This window comes from Anopheles maculipalpis, chromosome 2RL (genome assembly GCF_943734695.1).
Source record: "Anopheles maculipalpis chromosome 2RL, idAnoMacuDA_375_x, whole genome shotgun sequence".
Lineage (NCBI taxonomy): Eukaryota > Metazoa > Arthropoda > Insecta > Diptera > Culicidae > Anopheles > Anopheles maculipalpis.
In genome coordinates, this window is record NC_064871.1 from 5228091 (window position 1) to 5254009 (window position 25919).

The 25919-nt window shown below is 44.6% G+C and overlaps 3 protein-coding genes across 3 annotated transcripts in view; 1 reads left to right on the forward strand and 2 right to left on the reverse strand.

Moving 5' to 3' along the window:
* The window catches only part of LOC126559214 (UPF0687 protein C20orf27 homolog), a 462937-nt gene that overhangs the window by 168968 nt on the left and 268050 nt on the right, over positions 1 to 25919 (reverse strand). The gene's annotated exons all lie outside the window — the stretch shown is intronic.
* The window catches only part of LOC126558950 (dihydropteridine reductase), a 374118-nt gene that overhangs the window by 88176 nt on the left and 260023 nt on the right, over positions 1 to 25919 (reverse strand). The gene's annotated exons all lie outside the window — the stretch shown is intronic.
* LOC126560021 (chymotrypsin-1-like) lies at positions 6032 to 7045 on the forward strand. Its single transcript, XM_050216182.1, has 3 exons — positions 6032 to 6098; positions 6186 to 6760; positions 6830 to 7045. Exons 1-3 carry the CDS (start codon positions 6032 to 6034, stop codon positions 7043 to 7045), a joined length of 858 nt encoding a protein of 285 aa, XP_050072139.1.

Here is a 25919-nt window from a genome sequence, read left to right on the forward strand (position 1 = left end):
TTACCCTACCCCGCACGGAACACGGGTGACGCGGATGATGGTCGAACTTGGTAACATTTATCTGTCATCGGGCAGAAGTTGCTGACACGCTGCTGGACAAGATTCCCGCGAATTGTCACACTAATTAATGGCACTTTGTTATGGCATAATAATCAGCGCAATGCGTGCCGGGATGACATTTACACCGGGAAGGGTTTTATTGAAGTGTCGCTTCGCACCGGATCTCTAGCCAGGATACGCACTTTAAGGGTAAGTTTAGCGATAATTTCCATTCCCTAAAAATGAAGAATCGGATAGAATTCATTAGCAAAGGCAGAGAGGATGCGATTTTTGAATATGATCTGTTGCTTTGTTGCTTAAGAAACAAGCAAAAACGAATTTCTTGGGGGGTTTTGGTAATTCAATGAGGCGGTGGTGTTTGTTTCCTAAACATCATCTTCCTTTAATGAAAACACAAACGAATTCATTAGCGATTTGAATTTTACAGAGAGATTTTTGGCAGCAATCAGATAAATAATGTACTACTTCCCACCGGGAGCAGAAATGCCTCTTGTATAATGATTTATGCGGTATGGTAGGATCCGACCCATCAGCCCATAGCCAAAAGTTTAGTCCTCCCTCAGCCCTGTGTGTATTCCGGGTTCTTGTCCATTAAAATAGAAAAACTTCACCCAAAACAAACACCAACCAAACGGTGATTAGCTAACGGCTTTCTTGTCGATCGGGGATGCCAGTTAAAAGGCCACACAATTTATGACACCTTCGAATAGCTTGCCAGAAAGAAAATCACTAATAATTACCCACACATACTCTTCCACCGGAGCATATTCTCCTTCCTTCACCTCTGTGCTCAGGAATGGAAAGCATTCACACAAATTAATAACCCTAAAAACCCATCCAACCATCCTTCGCTTCTTGTGCACCGAACGCCAAAAAGACAATCACGACCCAACCCAGCAAAAGGTTCTCGGATTTTGTTCGCCCAAACTCGAAGGCGGAAGGATGTTCCGGTTTTCTCGTCCGCTCTGCCCGAAAAGGATAAGTTTTACCACCCCAACTCTAACACGATTTTCTTGCGGCCACAGAAACACATGCATTACCAATGATTGTCCGGCGCATAGATCCGAATTCAAATATTGGAGAGGGTACGACAACCGAGGTATTCGAAAGGCAAGACACAGAGTCTTCCTTTTGTTGGAAAGGATACTCTACGAGGACATTACGGGGCATCTGTCTTTGTTTGTTTGTGTGCGAGAGAGCGAGAGAGCAGAAGATGTAAGACATAACGAGGCACATCGTTGTGTTTCTGGCTGGCCCAACTCCGCAGCTCACGCAAGACAAAAACTGGCAAAACCCCTATGATAACGTTTGGCCCTTTGGAACTGGACACCGGCGACACTGGACGCTACACTCGCCGAAGGGAGAAACGGGTTTGATGGCAAATGGATTGAAGAAAATATTTTCCTACGGAGTAAAGTTTAAAATTACTGGTCATTTATTATAACGCTCCTATTCAATGCATTCTCCTATCGGTTGTGAAGCATTACTTCGGAACCGTTTTTGTCGTTGACTTATTGACATTTGAGGCAAAAAGTTATGCGTCCATGCCATTTTTTTTTATTAATAAAGGGTTTGTGCATATGTGGAGTCTTGTCCAGTAAGAAGAATTCATTTGATGGCTCCGTGTTTTGTCAGCTCAAGGCATCGAAAGAAACAGAGAAAAAACGCGCCAAAATCCGAGTTCTCCCATATGGTTTCTCTTCGTTATTCGTCTGAATGAATCATTCATAATGAAGCATTCTTTTCAAGTGTCACAGGCACACACGTTTTGATGCAGGCCGGTAAAAACCTAAAAGATAGACCATTTTCTTCAGGGTTGCTGCCGCAGGATGCATCCTTCTTGGGCTTTCTTCTTCCGAAAAACCCCAGGCAGGTCAACGATCTTCCAAGAGAAGCCTCCTGTTTTTTTTTTTTGCAATCACTTTCCGAAACCTGAATCTCGTCATTCTCCAGGACTCATAAATGGAGTACCGAGTTTTTCGACCGGCACAAGCATCGACATCGACACCAACCAGCAGCGCCTCCGCCATTCGCTGTCAATCAAAGAATTGATATTTTTTAATTAGATTTCACTTTTCTCCGGCGCGGGCCATATGAGATAACCGTGTCGAACTGCGTGTGCGGTGTGCGTGTGTGTGCCAGTCAGCCTATTGTGACGTTTTTAACTTTTTTTTTTCGTCGTTTGGTTTCGTTCCATCATTTCCATCGTCAGCATAATAGACCGGCGTCGATACTGTACGGCATCAACTCCGGAACTGCCAGGCGGCCTAAAAATGCGGAAATAGGAGCCGATAGTGATCAAGGCATCCGAAACTGTCACGTTGAGTGTGTGTTTTTTGTTGTTGTTGCTAGTTCTCTTTTCTGCCCCCGTTCGCATCCAGACCCTTGGGTTGGCGTCAGGAGATCGAGGTTTCCGTTTGTTTGTTTGGTTCCATCGTTTGGGTCGTTTCGCTTGGAGGATTTCTGGGTGAGCATTTTTTTTTTCCTCTTCGTCTGCTCATTTTAAAAGAAGCCCGCTTCACGCAACTGGTGATCAGATGCTACGGATCTCTCGGCACACATCTCATCTTTATATATTTGTTGATCTTTGCGAAGCGCGTGCCATGGACCAGCCTCCAGGACTAGTTTTTTATACCTAGGTTCAAAGAGTCGAGCATAAATCCGATACTTATCATGGATACTATTTGCTGAGAACGAATGCTCTTTTTTATCCTATTTACAAATTTTTACTCAAGTTTACAAAGGATTTCAGCTTCAAAAACACATGGCGTGAAGCTTTTATTTAGAAGAACAAAAGTCAAACACAAGAGTGACATTTAAAAAAAAAAAAAGTTCAATCGTTCAAGTGGTATTCAATCAATGTAAAACAATGTAAAATGTCACGCCGAGCACATTAAATTACATTCAATTAATGCCACCGCCAAAGTTCATCACACTAATAACAAACAGAAGCAAGCAGCGCGTCCATTGAACTGTTTAATTATATCTTAATACGATTTGAGCATATCTATCGAGTTGGAAAACGCGTGAAATGATCATCCAATTTAGCAAACAATGTTCTCTTTCCCCAATCCTTTTCCAATGAAGCCAATTAGGTCCCCCCATTGCGGTACGTGCCATCGATATTGCATTAGAAAAGCTGATAATGCCTGAACTGGGCCGGTAAATGCTAGCCGGATCGCTAGTATTCGATCGACACGCAATCCGATAGGGGAATTTGCCACTATTTCCCAACACGGTTTGGTGGAAAACTGGGAGGTTTTCCCCCAATGACGATTCCAATTAGTCGTTATATATGATTTGTTTGCTATCTCACTTCCCTCTTTTGCTGGTTGAATTGTTCAATTGTTACGTGTCAACGGATGGTCATCGAATTGCCGCAACACGTTGTGGGAAGGCTATAATTTTCCAATAATCATCAAATTCACGCAACGATGGTGGACGCCGTCCTGCACTTGAACCAGGTGCCGCACAAGAAATAGTGAGCTTGTCCTAAAAGGGGAGCCCCTTTTTTTGTTGGGGTAAATAGAACTATCTCAACGTCACGTCATCGATCATTTTGTCTCCATGTATCAAGCAATCCCGATTGTGAATTGAGACCACTTCCGAAACGCTACTACACCGGTTCCATGGTCAGTGCAGTGGAAGAATCCTATTCATTCGGCATCAATCGTTAAATGGTTGCATTACAGATATCCTGTTTCAATGATTTTCTACAAGCAGACGCAGCAGGATCTATTCCAAGTCCACCATCAAAGGACCAATGTACCCACACACACACAGTGGGACACCTTTGAGAAATCAGAACCCGATAGATGCCCTCTCTCTAGATGAGCTCGAGACTTCTTTTGTTCTTCCACGACTAACCAAAGGATGCACCATTCATGTCAGGATGAATGGGGATGGCCTACGGCGATTTGTGTTTGGTTTGAAGGTGGTAGCCCCGGAAGTGGAAGTCCTTAGCGTTCACCGAGTGTGGTCTAAATGACGGTCAAGGGTGGTGGTTCGCCACAGGATTGACCAGAGTAATAATCGAACCGGCAAACCCTCTCCGGTAGATGCTCGTTTACTGAAGTCATAATTTAAAGCAGAACTACTTGAGTCCACGCGCACCCTTTGCCATAGGCGATGAAGTGTATAGGTTTCGAATATCCGGAGTTTTTCACCCCCGTGTTCTATGCGTTGTAGGCGTCAGCAGTAGAAGCAGCAGGACCCTGTCCATCCGATTGGATGAAAAACGGGGAAAACAAATACGATTTATGAGCGAGTATGAGCACGGGTAGGGATAAAAACCTTGCCAGTAAAATGAGATGTGGAAACATATTTTGAAGTACTGGTCATAACAGGGAAATGACATTCAAATGGCATTGGTTGTCGGTTCGTGCATGAATATTCATTATGGAAGGAAGAGCACCAGAAGAAAAAAAATTGCAATGAGTTAGAACACACAAAGTATTCCGAAAATTAGCACCACGGGTGGTGAAAGATGAATGAAGACATTCAACAAGGATTGTCGAAAGCAGGCACTTAAACAAGATTAAAAACATATTAAATGGTTACTCAGCAAATAGGTTGAGATTAATGCATTTTTTTAAATAAATTAAAAACACTTTTTGTCAGAGCAAATGCATGAAGAAGCCATGGCTAATTGGCAGCAAGATATGGCAAGAATTACACAAATGTATCGACAAACATACAACAGGTTCTTCCCGTAATCAAAACATACACCGTGCCTAATTAAATTATGAACACATTTCTACCAAACACAATGAAACAGTTTGTTTTGCGACGAGATAGACCGGGAACTGGAACACCACAAATCGACACCTATTAGAAGTGTCGGAAGCAATTGTGACCGGTCTGTTAGTTTTCCAACTACTTCGAAAAAAATCCATTCTTAATTCCGCTGCAAATTACATTCCAACGGCCCCAGCGCCGTTGCATTTTCGATCACTTTCGACGAGTAATTAAAGGGAGTAACATTGAAATAAATAACTCCCCGGCACTCATCGTCCATGGTGCGCTCGGCGATAACGTGCGGCAAATGCAATTTGTTGGAACTTGGCACTGCACTTATGCGAGCGGCGCAGGGTGACGCAGGCCCGTGGCAACACCTCATTTGCATATCGTCAATTGTGGACAGACAGCAAGCAGTAACCAGCGGTCTCAATAAGGCACAATTCAAAAGCCATCCGATGCGACGCCCCAACGCCATGGTGTTGTTGATGACGCACTGATGTACGGAGCGCCCCATGGCGGTTAATCAAGTGTGCGTGCGTGCGTTACCCGTGACCTTCCCGGGGTGTCTCGTGGAATTCTAGGCCAGCTGACACTGACACACAGACACAGACGATCGAAGCGATCCAGCGAGGTCAGTACGCCAACACGCGTCGCACAAATCGATCACGTGCCAAATGGGAGCAACATCCGATCCGACCCGCACAATTTGTTGTTCTCCGGAAGTAAACAAAGATGATCTTCTCGACTTCCGAACCCGGGGCGCGTAACGTAAGTTGAGAACATTACAAAATTCCAAAATGTCCAATTAAAAGTAACGCGATGATGATGGCGATGGCACAACCAACACGACCAGTGCGACTAATCAAGCACCTTTTGGGCCATAAATTCAAGGAGACCTGGGAGACCGGAAAACGGGATCCAACGAACGGGTGTGTTTGATATCGTGCGCTGCTACTGCTACTATTTCGGTGTGCAGTTTGATAATGGAACCACCTTCGGGGAACGTGACGGTATATCGTAAAACAATATAAATATAATACAAAAGTGTCACACACCGAATGTGTTCCGTCATTGCGTTCGTGTCGATCGGATCGGAAGGTGAGACTCACTGTGGTTGCGTGTGTGCTTCTCCGAGGGGAGCAACTCCTTGCAGGGTGTTTCCAATTTTGCTTCACTTTCATATCACGTTCCAGGTGGACCCTAAAAGTAAACGGAAAAACGTGCCGAAAGTATGTCTTCGTTGGGTTGTCTAAGTGTTTGGGTGTTTCTGCTTACCGTTGGATGTTCCGTAACGCATGGTACGGCTTGGTGTCAGCTACTTCTCGATACCGGATGCAACGAAAGTGATCTGATTTGATGTTTCTCCTTTCCCCTTTGCCAAGCAGCGGATGACTCAAAGATCGTCGGCGGTACCACCGCGAACGAGCGTATTCCGTACCAAATTTCGCTACAGGTACTGGTCAGCTCGTTCTTCGGGTTCGGTCCAAAGCGTTGGATGCACAACTGTGGCGGTTCGATCGTGAACGAGTACTACGTCGTAACGGCGGCCCATTGTCTGGACGGGATGGACACCAGCCGGATGTCGATCGTCGCCGGCACAAACGATTTGCGTGACGATGGTGCGAAGGGCACACGGTACTTTGTCGAATCGTACCTCATCCATCCGGACTACATCGAGCTTAACCGGAGCGATATTGGGGTGATGCGCGTGAAGGAGGCGTTCACGTTCAACGAGAACGTGCAGCCGATTCGCTACTCGTCCGATTTTGTTGGTGGTGGCGTGATGTGTTTGCTGACCGGCTGGGGTTACACGATGCCGATCCGTATCGGATCGACGCCCAAGGATCTGCAGGAAGCGGAACTGACGACGATCACGAACGACCAGTGCCGGGAGCGTGGTATGCCCGTTAATCCGACCGAGATCTGCACGTTTACCCGTGTCGGGCAGGGAGCTTGTGGTGTGCGTAGCCTAAAAAGGGCAGCTAGAGGAATTTGGTGAACATTCTAATAATGCATTGCATACTTTCAGGGTGATTCTGGTGGTCCGCTCGTGTGCAACAATCAGCTGTCTGGAGTTGTGTCGTACGGTACACGATACTGTGGCATTGGAGTTCCGGATGTGTACACACGCGTTTCGGAGTTTGACTCTTGGATTCAGGAGAATACACAAGAAGGTGGAAGTGGAAGTGGTGGCGGCGACAACAGTAGTACACCACCGACTGAAACGTCATCACAACCTGCCTAAGAGCTGGTGACGTGATCGCCCTACGTCTACTGATATCCGTCCGTGAAGAGAAGATTTCCATGAAAAAAAGACCCTTCAGACAGAAAGCAAAAATGTAATAAACGTAATATAATATTTCAATTTTTCAAAAACCCTAACGCCCCGGGACGTGCAATCCGAAACGGCGCTAGCGACACTTCAACTTCATAATTAGCTCGTATCGTAAGAGTTAACACAATTTACGGCCCATCGATTCGATTCGCTCAAGTGCGTATTTTGACCGCGACCGAGCACAATAGGATCGCGTTATCGCTCAACGGGTAAAAAAAGGAAAAATGCAAGGGAACCGCTGCCCTGTGCCCTTGGGGGAAGTGGTGACTGTTGACGGTATGTTTCAATTTTGGACGGCAACATCCCGCTGTCCTGGCAACACCTTCAACCCCGTTCGCGCGTGTTGTGTTTCGACATACGCCCGCGTGAGGTTTAAATTCCAGTCGAGTTTCCCCCGGCTTTGAAAACTGCTTTGCGAATTGAAACAAATGTGACCGCATGCATGATGAGCTGGGAACCCGGGAACCAATCACCCCGAGGCGAAACTAAATGAGAGAACTAACTTTTGCACTTATTAACGTCAGTCGGGGTTGGGAGTTGGGATGAACCTGCACAAAACTTCTAGATACGATGCGCTCCTGCTGTACGCTGCACTGGTGATTTACCCTTCTCTGTAGACCCTTTCTCTGCTGGAAGATGTGTGCTATGACCTCTCCCGCTCTCGCTCTGTCTTTCCTTCTCAAAGAACTGCCTTTTTAATGATCTGCGTGTTGTTGTTTGGTGGCCTCAGCAGACCCGATTGAGATGAGATGTCTGAGCCCAGGATCAAGATGCTGCTCCTGGGCCAGCCGGTTTAGGGACAATACCGGATATGAAAAAAACGCATCTCTAGCCTCTGGGATGAAAATGAGGGTGAAAACCAAGAGGGGGACCCAACTCCTGATGCCTATGAGGAGCAAAATGAGATGAAAAGTCCATCACTACCGGAGGTAAAATGTTACAGATGTCAAAGTGCTGTCAGTTCGTGGCCCGCATGCTCCTCGGGGCATATCGGCGGTGAAGAACTTCTCATTTTCGGTGGTGGGTATGCACAAAAAAGAAGAAGCAATCTTGCCCCTTGAATCCTTTCTTCCATAAAAATGTGTGCGTTGCGTGCGTGAGGTTAGAGGAGAACTCTTTTCGCTTGTTCGTCGACACGCGCTCGAGAGTTTTTGATTGAATGGAGATGCTGCCTTGTTACTGTTCATTGCACACACCAGTTGAAGGGCAGATAAAAAAAGGTTGACAGCAGCACAAAGCGCTGCACCACATCGGTCTAGGTTCGTTCGGGTGTGTACTGATTGTGTGGTTAAATTGGAAGACCAGGGCAAGCTGAGCGGCAGGTTACGATTCGTCCTGGCATGATGACATGGAAAATAGATTTTTTGGCACACTTTGGTGTACAATTGGTGTACAATGGAGGTTGCAAATTTATCTGTTGCTTAAGATGAGACGATTGAAGTGAAGGCAGGAAGGATTGATTTAAAGATATATTTGGATATGAATTACTTTTTTTGTATGTTCCTCTGCGCTTGGTATCTTTAGAAATATTTAATGAAAAACTGTTCAAAAGCCAGTTCTTTGTCAGATTCTTTACCGATGTAGAAAAAAAATCCAGTTTTTGCGTAAATGAAAAATCCGTTATAACAATTTTCTTCTTTATTATCTTAGATTCTCCTAGAAAGTTTGACTCTCCGTGTGTGTGTGTGTGTCCAGATGACTCACTCCCTTATCAACCGGACAGCTATCTTTCTTCCATTGGTGCGTTGAAAACTTTCTCACAAACGTTTGGCTATTTGATTTAAAATATTATGATCGATCGCTTTCGGCAGCATGGTACCCTTTTCCCATGTGTGAAACTGCAGCTCACACACCCAGGAAGCGGATATGACATACGGAATAAAGCAAAAAAAAAAAAACGACAACGACACTGTCCTCCATAAGCCTTTTTCCGTGCGCTCCGTTAGCTAATGGATTCATGAACAACATTAACCCCTTTCCCCCGGTGCAAAACTGACCGGTGCTGACACTGATGACCTTTGGGACCGAAAAAAGAGGTACATCGAAGGTAGAAAAAAAAAAAGCACGCACAGACTGTACCCATGGTCAACCCCTGAACTTCCGTTCCGAGGGAAATGGGGTAATGATTTTAACAACCGTCCTAGCCAACTCCAAGAGTTCACGTCGGAATGGATTAATCCTTCCCAAAATTGTGTCCTTCTAAGTGCGCACGGTTGTGGCCTCGATTTTTCAAGAAAGAAAAATTACCAAACTTCTCATCAAAAAAAAAAAAAGAAAAGGGAAACGGAAACCTAAGCAAAACTCGTTCGAAGGAAAGCTAGTTTTGGGTGCAAAAATAGGAGGAAAATTTTGAAAAATGTTGTCCAAAAAATCGATGCTTGCCGAGGTTTTTACTAGTCTAACCTGTTTTATTTTTGCTTTTGGGTCCCTGGTGTCGGTGGGAAAACCGGGTACCTTTCTCACGGACATCGTAGACATTTTCGGCGTGTTTGTCTAGTTGAAGGACATATTTTTTTCAATTTAAAATCTGGTTTAAGTGGAAGGTCCTACAAACATGACCCAAAAAATACGGATCCACACCAGCAGTGCCTGAAAATGGTCGTGAGAAATTTCTCTTCAACGAACATTATTATTCTACCAACTCTAAGAAACTAACCTAGGACCTAGGGCCGTGCTGTGATTGTAACCTATACATTCCATGAAATCAATCCTCCGCATGTATTGACCCCGATCATCACGAGCAAAACAATGTAAGCGTTGGCAACCCATCTCAACAGGTGTCGCCACGATCCGACAATTGCATTCGCGACCATTCGCGAACCACTTAACATTTAGCCAACTTTGCATCGCATCCGAGCGCAAGCATTTCCTGCGATAGTCATCTTTCCACCGGGTACGAGAGGCCCCCCCGCTAAACACTGGGGAAGACACGTGAAAGACGCACCAGGAAGACATGCTAAAACCATGGAACACATAATACATGCATTGGTCACATCATAAAACAAAACACGGCTGAAATGAAAGAAGTTGCCTCCCAATCTCCCCTCCACAGCCAGTGAGTGTTCCCATCGTGTGGCCCATTATGCTCGCCCTGCTCTGTGTGTGTGTGTGTGTGTCTGTGTGACAAGCGCGAGCCCAATCTCACCATCGCAGATAACAATCTTGCCCCCTTATCGCCCTGTGCCTTGTCCTCTGGCCGTCATCGGGAGTCTGCCGGGTCGGGACGAATGCATTTCCGCGTATGCAATCGCGGCTGCATGTGAAGTGCACTTTCCGCGCAACCGGGACAAGCGTGGAAACATTGGCTTTCTATCGTTTCTCTTTCATTGCATGCGGGATGCATGCATCGAGATGTGGCACAACGGCGAGAACAGGGCCAATTTCATGCCAAATTTATATGCATTAAAGCGACTAAACAAACTGTTTCTGTAGAGTCGATGCTTTGTAGGACTTTTTTCCCGCCAATTCCAAAAGTTGAATGATTCTGAAATATTAAATTTTTCAAATCAAAATATTTAAGCTAAAAATTTATTATTTGTAACCTGATAATAGTCGAGGGAAAGTAAATTAATACAAGCCCTAGAATCGGCCAAAATTTCTTAAGGTTTGTCTAATTAACTTCTTGATTACTTATCTTACTCATGTAAATGGTTAAGGCTCTTGCCTTTACTCCATTAAAGGAACCAATATTTTTGTCTACTTACAAACTAACAATTGTTATCTAAACGAACATTCATTCTTAATCCATTTTCAACAAGATTTCTTTTACTTTCCAATCCATTTTCCCTCCAATCGCTCACAGCTAGTAAACATTAAGCCCCGCAGATAGCTTAAACAAAATCAAGATTTATGTTCTACTTCAATCGAGTGGCACTTGTGTGAACGGTTTCACTCGCTTGCATGTTTGCAGCGCAACTAGAAAATTGTACCATGATTAATTACCCACCAGATAACCTTCTCCTGATGGAGACCTGCTTCATCCAATTCTTTCCTCGATAGAAACAAAAACATCGATACTTTACGATATGTTAGGATTTTTGCTACATTCGAGCACTATTTGCCGTTCTGTCGCCACATCGCTCGCACGATAAAATGCCTCGCAGCATGGTTCCAAGGCACACATTCACATACGTACGGTACTTCCTGCCGGGCCGTGCGCGCCACGTGGTCACCGTCACGACCGATGCAAAACGCCCGATCACGAAACGCTTAACGCGGGCGCGCGCGCGCAATCGATCGATCGAATCCCGAACCTGATCCCCGTCGTCTGTGTACTTAAGCGCGATAAAAGGGCAACGCGCAACCGGCCAACGAAATGGGCGTGCGTTTCTTATCGAGATGATCCATCCCGTTTGGTGCATTACGTAAGACACGACATTCCACCAGGAGGTCATCGGATCTGCTCGGATTCGCTAGAATTGTGGTTCCGTTTATTATTTTTTTGGGAGAAGGGCACTGCAATGTGGAGTCCTCCAAATACAGGTAAGTCTCAGCAGATAGCGGAGGTATCGCGATGTAAAGCACCATAGCAGAGCACAAACAGACCGAAGAATGAAATGCAAAAAAACCGGATCATAAATTAAAAATAATTATCCTGCTTATCTTTCACTGCCACTCGCTATCATAACACGGGTTTTGAGGTTTTGTGGAGAAGCAGCCTTTCAGAACAGTTCCACAGCCAATTCCATCAGATTATTGCTGGTCCAACAATTGAGTGGTATCTTTACCGAGTTCCCAACGTTTCCAACATTCCCAAAGTGGCCAAAACACACCTCTCAGCAAGCGAGCGAGAGCGAGCGAGCGTAAGGCTCAAGTGAAGTTAATGTTTTTTGGATAATTTATAGCCCAACTTCAACCGAGACACTGTTGTTGACCCGTTGTTTGAAGTTGCGATAGTGGGTCTAATGAGTGCTACATCGAAATTAGAAGCGCACAGCCACCAGATACCGAAAAAGATTTACGTTTTAAGGTTGGGTTTTGTTTTTGTGTTGCCGTTTTACGGTGGCATTCTGCTGTGGCAGTTCTCCAGACATGAAGCGATAAAATTTTAATGTCTTCACTCTTGCTATGCTCAATGTTCTGGATCGCACCTAGAGCGTTACGACCGAGTGTCGTTAAGAGTCTTTCTGTGCCACTAGAGAACTCCAAAAGTCATAACAGTTTGAAGGTAATTGGACTTCGATATAACTACTAGAACGACTAATTTTGTCATGGACTTTGCTAACGGTCATTCGGATGATGTTTCTGAATAGCTGTTTTTGTATGCTCGAAACAGAACCTGTTTTGACGGTCTCCGGACTCTCCTCCTGCGAAATCGACACAGTGACCTATCAAACGAGATGGATGCCAACATTAAACTAACAGACACATCTCCCAACGGTTAAATGCACTCGCTCGCAAACTCCCTCCCGGAAGGAACCGGAATAGTTAAAAAACAAGCAAAACAAATCAACCCCCGGAGTTTAGCCTGACATCAATTACCACCATTCGGTCATAACCGTTGACCAGCAACGGTCAAGCAGATCATGCAGCATCAACTTCTGGACAACGACCTTTCGCCCGGCGTAACATCTTCGCTGGCACCCGAAACTGCCCATTCAACATAAGAGTTCGTGATCTTCAGCTTCCGTCGAAAAGCGGGGTCCCATCATCTTTCCACCCTTATCTCAGCAGGAACACAGCATCATCATCTTGCTGCTGCTGCTGTGGCTTCCTTCCGAGAGTCATGCTACATGGTTTGGACCTTGAGGGGGTCATCATACAAGTGATACATTAGAATATCTTGCCGAACTGGTCCTCGAAGAAGACGCAAGTCGTATGGAAAAAAGTGAAAAGCGCGCGCTGATGACATCCCGAGCACAATAGGTGTCATCACGCATACACACGCGCGGGCATGCATATTATAAAGATTTGCATTTGGCAGCAGGCTATCGGGAAGCTGACAATGAAAGGTCCTCTCCTGTTTGATGTGCTTTGTAACGACACACACACATAAACGAAAACAATAAGGGTGCAATATTTAAATTGCATTCAAATTTTGATGCTTTTCTTACGTTTTGAGACTGCAGATGCACCAACGGCCACGATGCGTTATACCCCTCTCACGTTCTCTCTCCGATGGTGTGTTCCGGAGTTTGCGAAGACAAAGTAGAGAAAAATAAACATAAATAAGATTTCCTTCACGTTTCCCAAACAGCTAGTTGCATAATCGGGACTTAGAATAGACAAGACACAGCAACTGAGGACCCTTCGTTCTTTAGGTTTAGAATGACCACTGGTCAATCTATTTTTTCACCCCTGTTCCCTTACACATACTCTATCCCTGAGGACTCTAAGCAAGTCTCAAGACCTTTCAGGGCGAAACCGCTCGGACACAGGAAAAGAAGCAAGACGATAGGAAAACAAAAACCCATCGAAGAAACATGTGTGTGCCGTATCGTCGCATTTGTCAGCTGACCATCCATTACGCACCGTGTCCCTACTACAAGGGAGCTGCCGATTCGATACCGATCTTCACCCATTTCGAGGGGACGCACATATCGGAGGACTGCGTCCTTTCAACGGTCCGGCCGGACCGTGCAAATGATGATGCGCCAAACCTGGGCACAAAGCATTTGCGTGAGAAAATATTTTCCTTTCCGTTTGTTAGACTTCTAAGCAGCGCAGGCGAGATTGTCGAGTATATGACGTCTTCGTAGCTCTTTGCAAAGCAACCGGAGCCACCACCGGAACGGATCGAATCCAAGGCGATTAGACGATTCGACAGCGTCGCAGCTTCGTCCTGAATGTTTGTTCTATAACACGTCCTGCTGGCAAATGAGGAAGGATTAGAGCAATTAGAATGTCTTGTCGGAGATTAAGGACTGTGTGTCCATGTTCTGGGCAATTCCGAGAGAAAACATGCAAACATGCGCACAAACTGCAGTTTGTGTTGTTCGTGTGCTGTGCGTCTGCCTTCGCATCGATCATTTGAGAAACTTTCTAATTTGCTAACACTAGTTTGGTTGCGTTTGAATCCATCTTCCTCCAGTCCCCGGACTAGTTAAGCGAAAAACAACCAACCTGGACACAAACTGAAGCAAGTTGAACATTTCAATTAGAGAGCCACACGAGAACCTTATCCCAAAAAATTCCCAAAACAACAAAGTTGTAATTAGTGACTTGTGACAATAATTTCGAGTGCGAGTGTCCCTTTTAAAGGTACCTCTAGGGGCTTGCCCGGTATCAATTACCGCACCAACAACTATGCCTTCCTCTCGCCGCTGTTATCACTTCTAAACTTTTCCCACCCAACCAATAAACCGCGACCAGGATTCTCCAGGGCATAATTCAAATCCTTCCGTTTCTACGGCACGTAACGGGCGACGGGTTCTTGTGGCTTTCCACACGAAACTCTTGACAGTGATAAATTAATAATTTAAAACCTTTCTCCCTGACCCGAACGTGAATCCCTGTGTTTGGGAGAGGATGGCGCGAATGTAAAATTTACCTCCACGGAGAGTTGTTTGCTTTCCTTCGTTGTGTTGCGATATCAACTTACGGGTGCTAAATTATGATTTTATCCGTGCTGTTGATTTAAGAACTGAAGTTAAGAACTTTCTTCGTTAATTTTCTTTGTCTTTAACTTCGTTGTCAAGGAGTGGTTCATATTTTTTCCAAACACAAAAAGATTTGATCGCATTCCGTTTTCGTTAATTTCAATACCTTTTCCTCTACTTAACACCAAGCAACGCCACAAAACAAAAGACACAACGGCACGGCAGGGCAATAATTCGCCCACCAACCCCAAAAGATCAAACCTCTGCCTTCGGCTAATTTGCATAATCAAATTGATTTACTTGCCTAATTCCATATTCCACCCCGTTTTTCTTTCCATGGCGCAAGCACGGCCGTTTGTTGCGGCAACCAATATTGCAACGGCTGCAATGGTACTCTACTCGCAACTACACTTTATGGGTGTATATATTGCCGATGAATAAATTTTGCCTCTCGTGTGCCTCTTCCGGGTTTCCCTTTTCGCCCGGCAAAACTTTTAACGCAACCGAGCAGATGTGTCCAAGTTTCGGTCGTCCCTCGGCGTGGGAAATAGCGCCTCCGGGATGAAGGGACGAACACGGTCGAACTGTGTACCGAAAACAAGATCAATCATGGGTCTGATTAGCGACCGCAGCAGTACCAATGATCAAACCACCCAAATCAGCGAGCGACAGACACATTTACGAGTACGAACACAAAAGATCACCCACGGCGAGACACGGCGAGTTAATGCAGCAGACAGGACAAGACACACGCTAACAAGGTACGTGATTCAATCTTAAAGATATCCTCTGCCCAACAGATATCCCTACGATTGTTCACGATCCTTTGCTTACCGAATGTGGCGTGTGATTGATCAACAACACCCTCTTGCTGCGGCAAACGGACAACGGTGTCTTGCGGAGTTAGCGGGAGTTTTGGTAAAGCAAGGGAAGGAAATATTCCGATCCTAGGAATAACCGTTAACCGCAAAAAGGGATACAAATATTTTCACTCAAGTACATCACTCTTCCCGAAACAAAAGGCTCACTGACACCGACGCCTACCGGGGTGAGGACGCCGCTTTGTTTGACCGGTAGTCGGACGGAAAGAAAGTTTATCTTTCATAAGTTTAGCTTCGATTCGTTGGTCGTTTGCCAGGGCTGGGTCCGTATGTGTGTGTGTGTGCAGTTTTGCCGCAATTATTTGGATAAGGAAGAATTTATGGGACAGAAAGTGGTCGTTTGAGAGAAGACCAGTTGATACCGAAATGGAACGGATCTTGGTTGGTATGTTCCGTTATTTTAAAATCAGTATTTAGGGAAACATTGTTGGAAATGTTTGGGTGACATAAAGATTTCCGGTTTGATTAAAAAGAAAGTTTCTAACGCATGTTAAAGAGTTTTATCGTGCACGTGAAAGACTTCCATAGTCTCATAAAAACCATTGAGATTTTTTTAAAGAAAATCCTGAGAATCCTGAGCTTTGAGAAGTCCTTGTAAATGTTAAATGTTGGTTTGAGACATTCTAATTTAGGAGAAAATGATTTGAGAGGTTATGAAGATGAATCCTTGAGAAAACTGCCACTGGAGACAGCTCTTCTTTGAAAATTTGTCAACTTTTGTGGCGTATGAGTTGCGCAATATTTAAATCCATATACTAGATATGCTGGTAATCTTCATCGACCAGCTGAAGACCAAGTTTAGAGGAGTACAGCGAGCTCGTTTGTTGGATCAGATGGAGTCCCCTTTGAGGATCGGATGCAGCAGTGGATCGAGCCGTGGACTGCAGCCCATGGTGACTTAACCATGTCCTAACGGCATTCTCAACGACGAGCAAACCAAGCGTTTGTCAATATGTATGTTTTTGACAGTTCTGCCACGTTTCCAGTCACAAAACAACCCGGCTATGAGTGACAATTTGTTTTCAGAGCTGCGCCAAGTGTTTTTGTCCATATCGATCATGTCCAAGTTTGTGGAGCAGCGCGCATGTATCAAATTTTGTAGGACCATCCACCACGAGAGGATTTGGAGACCTTTCGGAACCTCCTTCCGGCGAACGCGGCCGTATTTGGGGAAAAACCACAGCTGGTTTTTGCACCACGCTAATGCGCCCTCCCATACGGCCATCATTTTGAGGGAGTTTTTCGCAACAACTGGCACCCATATTGTTCCGCAACCGCCGTATTCGCCAGATTTGGCACCAGCCGACTTTTGGCTGTTCAACAAGCTAAAACGGCCACTTCGGGGACACCGTTTTGACACTATCGTGGAGATAGAAGCCACAGCGACGGCGAAACTAAAGGACATCCCAGCATCCGCGTTTTAGGCCTGCTTCGAGGAGTGGAAGAAGAGGTGGAAGAGGTGCATTGCATCGGAAGGGGATTACTTCGAAGGTGATAACCGTCATTTGGCCTAATAAAAAAAACATTGAAGATAAAAACGCCAAGTCATCAAGTCGTCGAACTGCCAAAAGCAAGTTAATACTCACAATTGGATATTTTCTTCCCATATCACCCACTCAAAATACATAGTAACGAATTTTATATTTTATTTTAATTATTAATTTACGAAAACACAACTTACTCACCTCTATTCTACCAAATTCCAATTCCAAAATTACAACATTGTGTCGCTGCGAAGGGATAAGCTATCTCCTCTTTCCTCCCAGCAAAACAACCTTAAACACTGCTCGCAACTCCATTATCGCACACTTTATCATGCACACATACATACCACTTTTCTGCACGCTCCATCGCCGCTCCAAGCACACGATAGCACGGACTTTTTAGCACAGGTCTAACACCACCGTCACCACCACTTGACGATGTAATCAGGCGTGCTCGAGGATGAAAAATCCTTTAATTTTCTTCTCCTCGGCGCATACCAACGGATGACGGCGGCGACGGTTCGCTCCCTGCGGCTTCCTCATTTGTCAGTGCGTGGTAACCCCTTTTTGCTGTGAGGTTGTGCGTCGACGTCGGTTTTTTCGTTTTATTTTTGCTTGCTTCTGCTCGCTTTCCGGACGTTCCACCGACCGACTGGATGGGTTGTGGATTGTCATCATTCATCAGACGCATCGACGCATCACTAATTCATCATCGGCTTTCAAACCGAGGGATTGAAGATGGGGCGAGAAAATGGATTGGTACGAGAGTGTGTGTGTGTACATTGGCCCATTTTTAAGATAATTCGCGGAAATTGCAAAGTTCTGCCAAAGGGCTTAACGGGAACGAGTAGAAGTGGACCGTGATCAAGTGCGTAAGACTTGACAGTTACAAAACAACTTGTAGAAAACTAACTTCAGAAACTTATTTCCGAAACTATGACACAACTCATTGTAACTCTCTCCCGCTTTGAGGCATCTTCTTCCAGATGGAAGGTTTTTTTTTTTTGAGTGGAAAAAACCACCCTCACCCAGACTCGCGGTCTGTTTCGCGCGTACCAAGATTAAGCGGATATTTTATCACATTTTATTGTGCGACTTGTTTGGGAGTTGTAGAGAGCACTACTCTGCTACTACAACAACGCTGTTTCGGAAACTGATTTGTTCATGTAATCCAGCGTAAAGGGTGCAGGGAACAGGGTTGCTGTTCCCTTTTTTTTTGCAAGCAGGATTATAGGGAGTGTTTTAACGAAAAAGGAGCTCAGCTGGAACCGTTCTCGTAGTGCTCCACACAGCAAAAAAGGATGCGCCCTTTTGAGCATAATTCAACCGTTACCAACACACTTGAGCGATGGAAGGATTCCTCCAAAAAAAAAAAGCTGATTTACTCAAGAGGCGACATTGGTTTGCGACGACTGATTAACTCGAGAACTCGGGAGGACTGACTGAGTTTCACACTTTGACGAGCAACACTTTGCGAAACGAAACACATGTAACTATGGAAGCTATTTTTTGGTTTCCAATGCCGGGAGATGAAGGGTTTACGAGTGGACATTTACAGGTGTGATCAGCATCGCCTGACATCCGAGACCTCAACTACCCTCCATTGACGATCTGATCGTTGTATAAATAGACGTTTATTGCGACACGATCGTCACACGTCACGGGAGTTTGGAAAACCCCGCTTAGAATCTCGCGAGAGACAATTTTACCTACTTCTGTAGTCTCGTCCCTATAAATAACGTTCCCACTCCTCCTAATCGTGCTTGTAAACATCATAATTTCATATTCGGGAACACTTCCTCCCTTTGCTGCTTGTTACACACACCCCCGGAGGTGGAAGAGTTATTACGCCGACTTGCTAAGTCTCTCCTCGCAACCCACATCGACTTGTATGTCATCCAGGGATGGGTCTTCAACCATCAGGCAAGTCATTTTTCATCAGGCAGCATAGATACATTTCCAACCCATTTGACTGACTTTTCTTTTGGTAAACTGATTTTGCGCCTTTTATTTACGTACGTCTTGGGAAGGAAGGAAGTAGGATGGATGTGTGTGTGTGTGTGTGTGTGAGGTGAAATCCGATAAACCGATTCGAGAGTTCTTTTTACGACCGGCAGGTGCAAACAATGTTACGATGTTAACAGTTCTTCCCCATTCCGATGTGTCCTGAGGGGGGTTGATCGTGTCTTTTTTGTTGCTTCCGATCTTCTCAACTCTTTTTTGAAAGTTAATACGCTTGAAAGGGGGTTCAATTTTTTCCGTTTTTTATTGCTGTTTGTTCCAGTTTTTAATGCTTTGGATATTATTAATAAAATAAAAGAATCTTTTCGATTAAAGGCACTTTGAGTTCTTGTAACGTACGAACAGGTCAGTTAAAAAGTATAAATCAATCAAATAGACAAAGAAAAACTAATTAACTTCAGTCCATTACGTTTCCCATTACAGCAACATAACTATTTAAATTGAGTGCAAAGAGTCATACGGATCATTGCCTGTTTAGTGCACCAAATGAAGCCTCCTTCCCCGAACGAGCCAATGCACATTTCAACTTCTCCAATTGTGTTTTTTTTTTTCGCCCTCCAGTGCACACCTTGACCCGTACGCCAACATACATGCCAACAGCGGCAGCGTTTTGTCTTTGTTGTGAACCGGGAGGTTCCCTACCAAACTCTAACTCCACTGCCATATGTACCGAACCGATGGGAGACCCGCCGGGAGACTCTCGTTCGGTTGAACCGACCAGCCAGAAGTCGCGCTACTTAAATTTAAATTAGGGTTAATGTAGTCAAAGGAAAAAGGTTAATATTCTAAGCCAAGCGCAACTCCGGCGGGAACGTACGTATGCGAGCGAGCGTAAATTAAGTTGCGGCTGTTTTTAGCGAGCTGTTGCCCGAAGTGGTTTTTAGACCTCGGCGAGCGTGAGTTAAGTTGAAAGTGTCGGTTTAAAATTTAAGCCTTTTTTAATGACAAAAATAAGACTATAAAGCAGTACATTTTATGCTTCTAAATTGTTAAGTTATAAGTTGATTTCGTATTAAATAGTGATTGTTTGGACTGGTTTCCTCAAAAAATCACCATCAACCATACACAAGCGGAAGCAATTTCTCGTTGCGTCGTGCTGTGTAATACAATATCAATCTCTCAAAAAAGCAAGCTCCAGCTAGCGTATCTGTTTCCCTGAAAACTATCACCTGTCTACCCCAAAAAACAATCCAATGCCAAGTACAGAATCCAATGGATCCGTCGCTTCCCGGTTCCGTAACGCATAATTAGCCCAGGAAGCAACACATCATCAGCATATAAAACGCTCATTAATTTGAACCACAATGAATGTCTAACAATGTATGAGAAACTTTCCTTCGGTTTCCCCCTGTTCGGGTTTTTTTTTATCTTGATAGTGATTAGTTCGCGAAATGAGATTGTCAAGAGTTGTCGAAAGCGCCAGCGGGGCTGCGAATTGGCAAAGTTGAAGTCTACCCAAGCAAGATTAGTTTTAAGTGAGTTATTGTTGTTTCATTGACACGGCATGTAAATATAGAAATTATTCCCGATTAACATCTTACTCGATGGCAGGGAACGCCACTTGGAAAATCACTAGACGGTCGTGCAGATGAGATGTGGGCGATAGAGTGTCGTCTTTGCATCATTCTTTACTATGGCGGAGTGTCTGGAATTCCCAGTCAAGCTTTCTACATGTCTACCATTCGTTCAAATCAAGCCTTCTGCCAAAGAGCTGCGAAACAGCGCTCAGCCCAACACGCCACAAATTATCTTACAATTCAATTAAGAACGCCACAATAATTGGATAACATCCCAAACAATGAGTCTAATCCTTTTTCCCCCTTGAGGGATGGGATGAGTGGTCAAACTGAAGTTGCTAATTACAACTACATCCTAATCCCATTTCCCAATGTCCCGCAAGCTCCAACTATTCACTGGACTTGGGGCAATATCAGCAAAGCAAAGCCCGAACGACCAAAACAGCAAAACCCCAACCGATTCACTGGTTTTCTGGTCGACTCTAGCACGACGCGGACCAAACTTTGGCAGGAATTTCGTAGACCACACAGAGATATCCACCATCACTTTTGGTAATTAAGCGGAACATCACCGGCTCGTGTGACCTTTGCTGCGCCATGGAAACCGTATCCGCCGGCCAAACCGAGTCGGTAGATAAAATTGTGGTACGGTAATTAGCTATCGATAGCGACAACTAGACGCAGGCCCTTTGGTACTACCGAAAACTCGGACCGTTGTACGACGATGTCATTCGGTAGCAACAACCGAACCGTTGCGGATTCACAGGAAAGAGCTTGTTTGCCAACGGATTTTGTAATATGGGCGTCGTTGTCTAGTGTCTTCTCCACTCAATTGAACCAATCCGGTATTGAAGTTTATCTACAGTCTGTGTATTTTTGGGACCAGATTTTTGCACTAGATGTTTCAATCCGACTCGAAAATTATTAAAATCGATAACGAGTCTCGCCCTCGTCTCTCGCCCTTCACAGAAAATTGTCCCTCGACGTTCGAAATCAAAACACTCGCCTCAAAAGGGCGTATACGGATGAATCTTTACAACTATTTTTCCGCTCGTCAAATCAATCGTCCCATGGGATGATATTGGAGTCGATTTCCCATTGTGTGGCGTACTGGGCTCATCATCATCATCATCATCATCGTCGTCATAACGGCGGACGTTTCCGAAATTGCGTCTATTCGCGATATCCCCATGGGATCATGAATGAGAGAAAGGGGACCAGGACGTAATCGTGTCCTTTGGCATGATAAGGTGAGGTTTAGCATTCAGATCTCCGCCTCCTGGTTCGAACCAAGCCGTAGTTTGGGTCGGATATATCATCAGCCCTGATCTCATCAACCTGTGCTCTGCAAAGGTTTCCCAATCGATTCCCGATTCAACTGCTGGCGCAGCTTCGTTTCGGAGAGCAATGTAACGTGAAGTACGTGCGTTGATTTGTCATTGAGCAACCAGCGTATACCGTGGTGATGGAGTAGTATAAATATAAACGGTACCGTGGTGAGTTTTCATAAAACAAGGACAAAACACATGTTCGCCGACGAGGGAATCAACAAATAAAAAGTAATTAAAACCTTGTCGATTGCTGCTAAATTTAGCCCTGCTTCTCTCAAGAGCATTCCCATTTTATCCGATCCACTACACCCGTTCAAGGCTTTAAATCAATCGCTGTACAACATGTCGGCGATAGCAAAAAAAAAAAAAAGAAGCGGTTCCACCAAGCACCGAGAAGCTCAGCATTCCGTACGGTACATCGCAATGGCTCACAAGACCTTAAAAGACCTAGCGCCTAAGGCCTCTGTTTCTGTGTGTGGATCCGCTATAAATATGACCCTTCATGGTGTTGTGTTTGTTGGAGTCGTCCACCGGAGGAAACCGTCGCGGATCCAACCTGTCTGTGCTACGACCGACGGGACGCAACGCGAAATGCCACATTTTTGGCATTCTTGCCACACTCGAAACAAGTGCGCTCCACACACAGACAAATCTTCTATCTGTGGCCATTATTTTTAGCCACCCTCCGATAGGTACCGTTTTCGCTGCGAAACTAGGCTCACAATATAGGCATGAATCACCGCACCGAACCGTGTGCCAATCGATCGTACCATTTAGACACCAGTCAGGGGGAGAGGGAGCGTAACAAGAATTTGCACCATCCAAAATCTTCGATCTGTGGTTTCGAGCACTTTGATCGGCAAGAGGCCACTTTAGCCGGTTTGAAATGTACGTTGAAATGAACGACGCCCGATGAGAACGTAACGGGTGCTTTGGTGTGTTTTCTTTCCTTTTTTGATTTGGTCGAGTTCGGTTTGATGAGTGATTTGTTTCCACTTTTGGACAATTGGTACTTCACGTTCGGGTGTGGGATTGAAGATGTTCAGAGTGCGGGCACGTGAACACGCGTTTCGGCTAAGCGCTGTGCAGTTCCGCTTTCTTTAGCGAAGCATAACCAACGGAAAAAAAAAGATTTTTTGACATGAAATTCACTTTCTTTTGCATTAAAAGAAATGTTTCTTATTTATGGGTTAGTAAAAATCAACTGAGTAAAGTCATTTTCAAGCCATTTTGCAATATTATTCATAGGATTGTTTTATTTAGTAATTTTTAGGAGGACTTCAAACTAAACTTAGCAGCCGTAATAATCACTAATCAAATCCTGCTTTGCTTCTCCTTACAGCTTATTAGTAGAGAATTGAATGTTTTAGGCAGTAATTCGTGCCTTATTTCTCATTCCGTGGCTCGGATCTCGACGAAAAATAACAGATCTTAATCAAGGTTCGTTTCAAAAACCAAATCAAAGGTTATTAACTATATTGTGTTTTTTCGTTGCTTAACGACTAGTGAATAAAAAGGACGTTTAGTATAATTTGCTGTTGGACACGTCTTTGCTGCTTTAAAGCCATTTAATAGTACCAGAAGAATATGGGCTGCCAATTACGCTTCCCTACAGCGATTAAGCAGCGAAAGAGCTTTCGAGGTAGCTGCACGAACAAGGTGCATCTTAACCAGAGTTTTTATCTTTAGTATGCAAGATTTTATACTTATACTCTAAAAATAAGACATATTTTGATACATCTTAGGATTTTTCTCATACTAAGATGAAAAAACCCCATATATTACCACGAAATCCATTTTAAAAATAAATGTTACGCACAAACATCATCCTGTGTGGCATCATAACACATCGTCCCCCATTCCCCAGCAGCTACTATGATCTTGCCTGTCCTAATTTGCCAGAACCGTCACACCGTCACAACATCGACAGATGGGCAGTTAGTTTTCCACCTGGCGTACATTCCCGTTGCGTAACGCGTAACAGATGAAACTACCTGCACCCGTAGGTCCATTCGAACCGTAAATTAAACCCCATTAACATTACCAAGACGTGGTGCACTTCTTTTACATCCACCCTCCCGGGTCTGGTTTCTTTTTTCTTCCCAGCGCCGTTGCTTCGCTCGGCGACACTGACAACACCGGTCATAACCCGCACATAACTCGGTACGATTTATGTTCCACTCCGTTTGCCCGTAAAGATGCCGCACACCGCGGTGACACTTTGCCTCTCACGGGGTTTTGGTTTGCAGAAAACAGAAGCTACTACTTTCCACGTACGGACCATTAGCTTCTTTGGGGGAAACGGAGATTGGAACCATGGAGGGAAGGAGGAGGCTCTGCTCGTTTGGTGCGTTTGTTTGCATTACTGCATTAGGTGCGGACATTGCAAACGATCGTTGCTACTGATGGTCGTCTTTGAAGATATGGGCAAAAAGCTACGATGCCGCGATTGAATTCGCTCAGTTACGCTGGAGAATGTTGCGCTGAAGACGTTTGATTTTTGCCGAAGAAAACTGGTTAAAGAACGACAAAGTTTTACTTAATTTTTAATATGTTTGGGATTGAACTAGGAATTGGTAGTTTGGCATTACAATAAATCGTTGGAATAAACAACTGAGATGAGACAGCAAATGACAGCTACTAGTAACGCTTCGTAACGCTTCTACAGCGATGTGCTAAATTCTGACTGAAATTCACTGAGATTTGTTCTAGAACATTGATCCAAAAAAACTATTACAGCATCGTAAAACGTTCTCACGATCTTCAAAAACATTTCCTGAGCTAATATTTAACATTTTTATAGTTTTTTCCCTCGTAAACAATAGCTGAAGAAGATTTATTCGCGATTAAACATGACACCACATCACCTATTTAGCATACAATTGATAATTGTTTCTGTCAACTCCTAACTCCATCTTGCATCGCAATAAGACTCCACTGCTAGAAGCTTCACAAAGACAAATAGAAACAGAGCTCGCACCCATTTCTCCAGAATCGGTGGATATGACAATTCTGGCGTGAGAGTTTTGTCATTCAAAATGTGATTCATCATGGTAAAAAGGGCTGTTCCTCATTCTACCTCATTTGCTCCACTGCTCCACTCGTTCTGAAGTTCCGTTTTCTCACGCAACACACAGCTGCAGACGATCACATTTGCACAGGTTAGTTCCACATGCATCATATGTGCTGGAAAGCAAGCAAAACTGGGGGAAAAAACTCGTGTGGCGCGCTGGTTAATTGTCACAGTTCTCAGCAAGCTCAGCCGCCGTTGCCGTGACGAAACGGAACAAATTCTCGACTGCACCTACAAAAGACGACACAGATAGTGATCTAATTGGGTGGCTTGATATGAACATGAAAGGGGAGAAAAGGCCTTGGTTGTCAGCTAATACGATGGACCGTTGGAAGCGAATCTGCCACTCGGTTAGTGGGTCACAACATGGAAGTCTTTTCGCTTTACTCTTATCGTGATGATTGTGCATGCTTTCTTCATCACAATAATTAATAAACCGTTTTAAAGTTGAAATAGTTTTTGCAATGGTCACCACACATTAGCTGCACTACCTTTTGCATGGCGTTCGAGAGAAATCATAACTTTTGTGTCCTTTGGCCAGAGTGACTGCCACCTGCACCCGCTACTTTTGCCCTTTTTGCACCCGCAGAGGTCGGTTGGGATCGAGGATCGGCACAACGTCGACACGATAGTCGAAAGAGACCCTGAAGAAATAAGGAATGATTCCCCCCTTTGGTTGGAAAGGAAATGAAACGAGTTTACAACTCCCACACCATGCTATCATTTGCACTTTCATAAATCATTTCTACCCAGGGCTCCCCCAGACCGCTCTTTGTGGTGAACACACCAGGATGTGTGGCCACTTTTTCCTCGGAAATTACCACCGAACCCATCTTGCTTTCCCCCCCACACACACACACACAGATACATCGAAGATTATGTGTCTCTTTCCTTCTCAAAACACACATACACGCACGCACACTATCGTTCGCTCTCTT

Excerpts from the sequence above, each read along its gene's own strand:
- LOC126560021 (XM_050216182.1), top strand. The coding sequence starts at position 6,032 with ATGTCTTCGTTGGGTTGTCTAAGTGTTTGGGTGTTTCTGCTTACCGTT. Across the intron at positions 6,099-6,185 it reads TGGATGTTCCGTAACGCATG|CGGATGACTCAAAGATCGTC; the intron begins GTACGGCTTGGT and ends TTTGCCAAGCAG. Across the intron at positions 6,761-6,829 it reads TCGGGCAGGGAGCTTGTGGT|GGTGATTCTGGTGGTCCGCT; the intron begins GTGCGTAGCCTA and ends GCATACTTTCAG.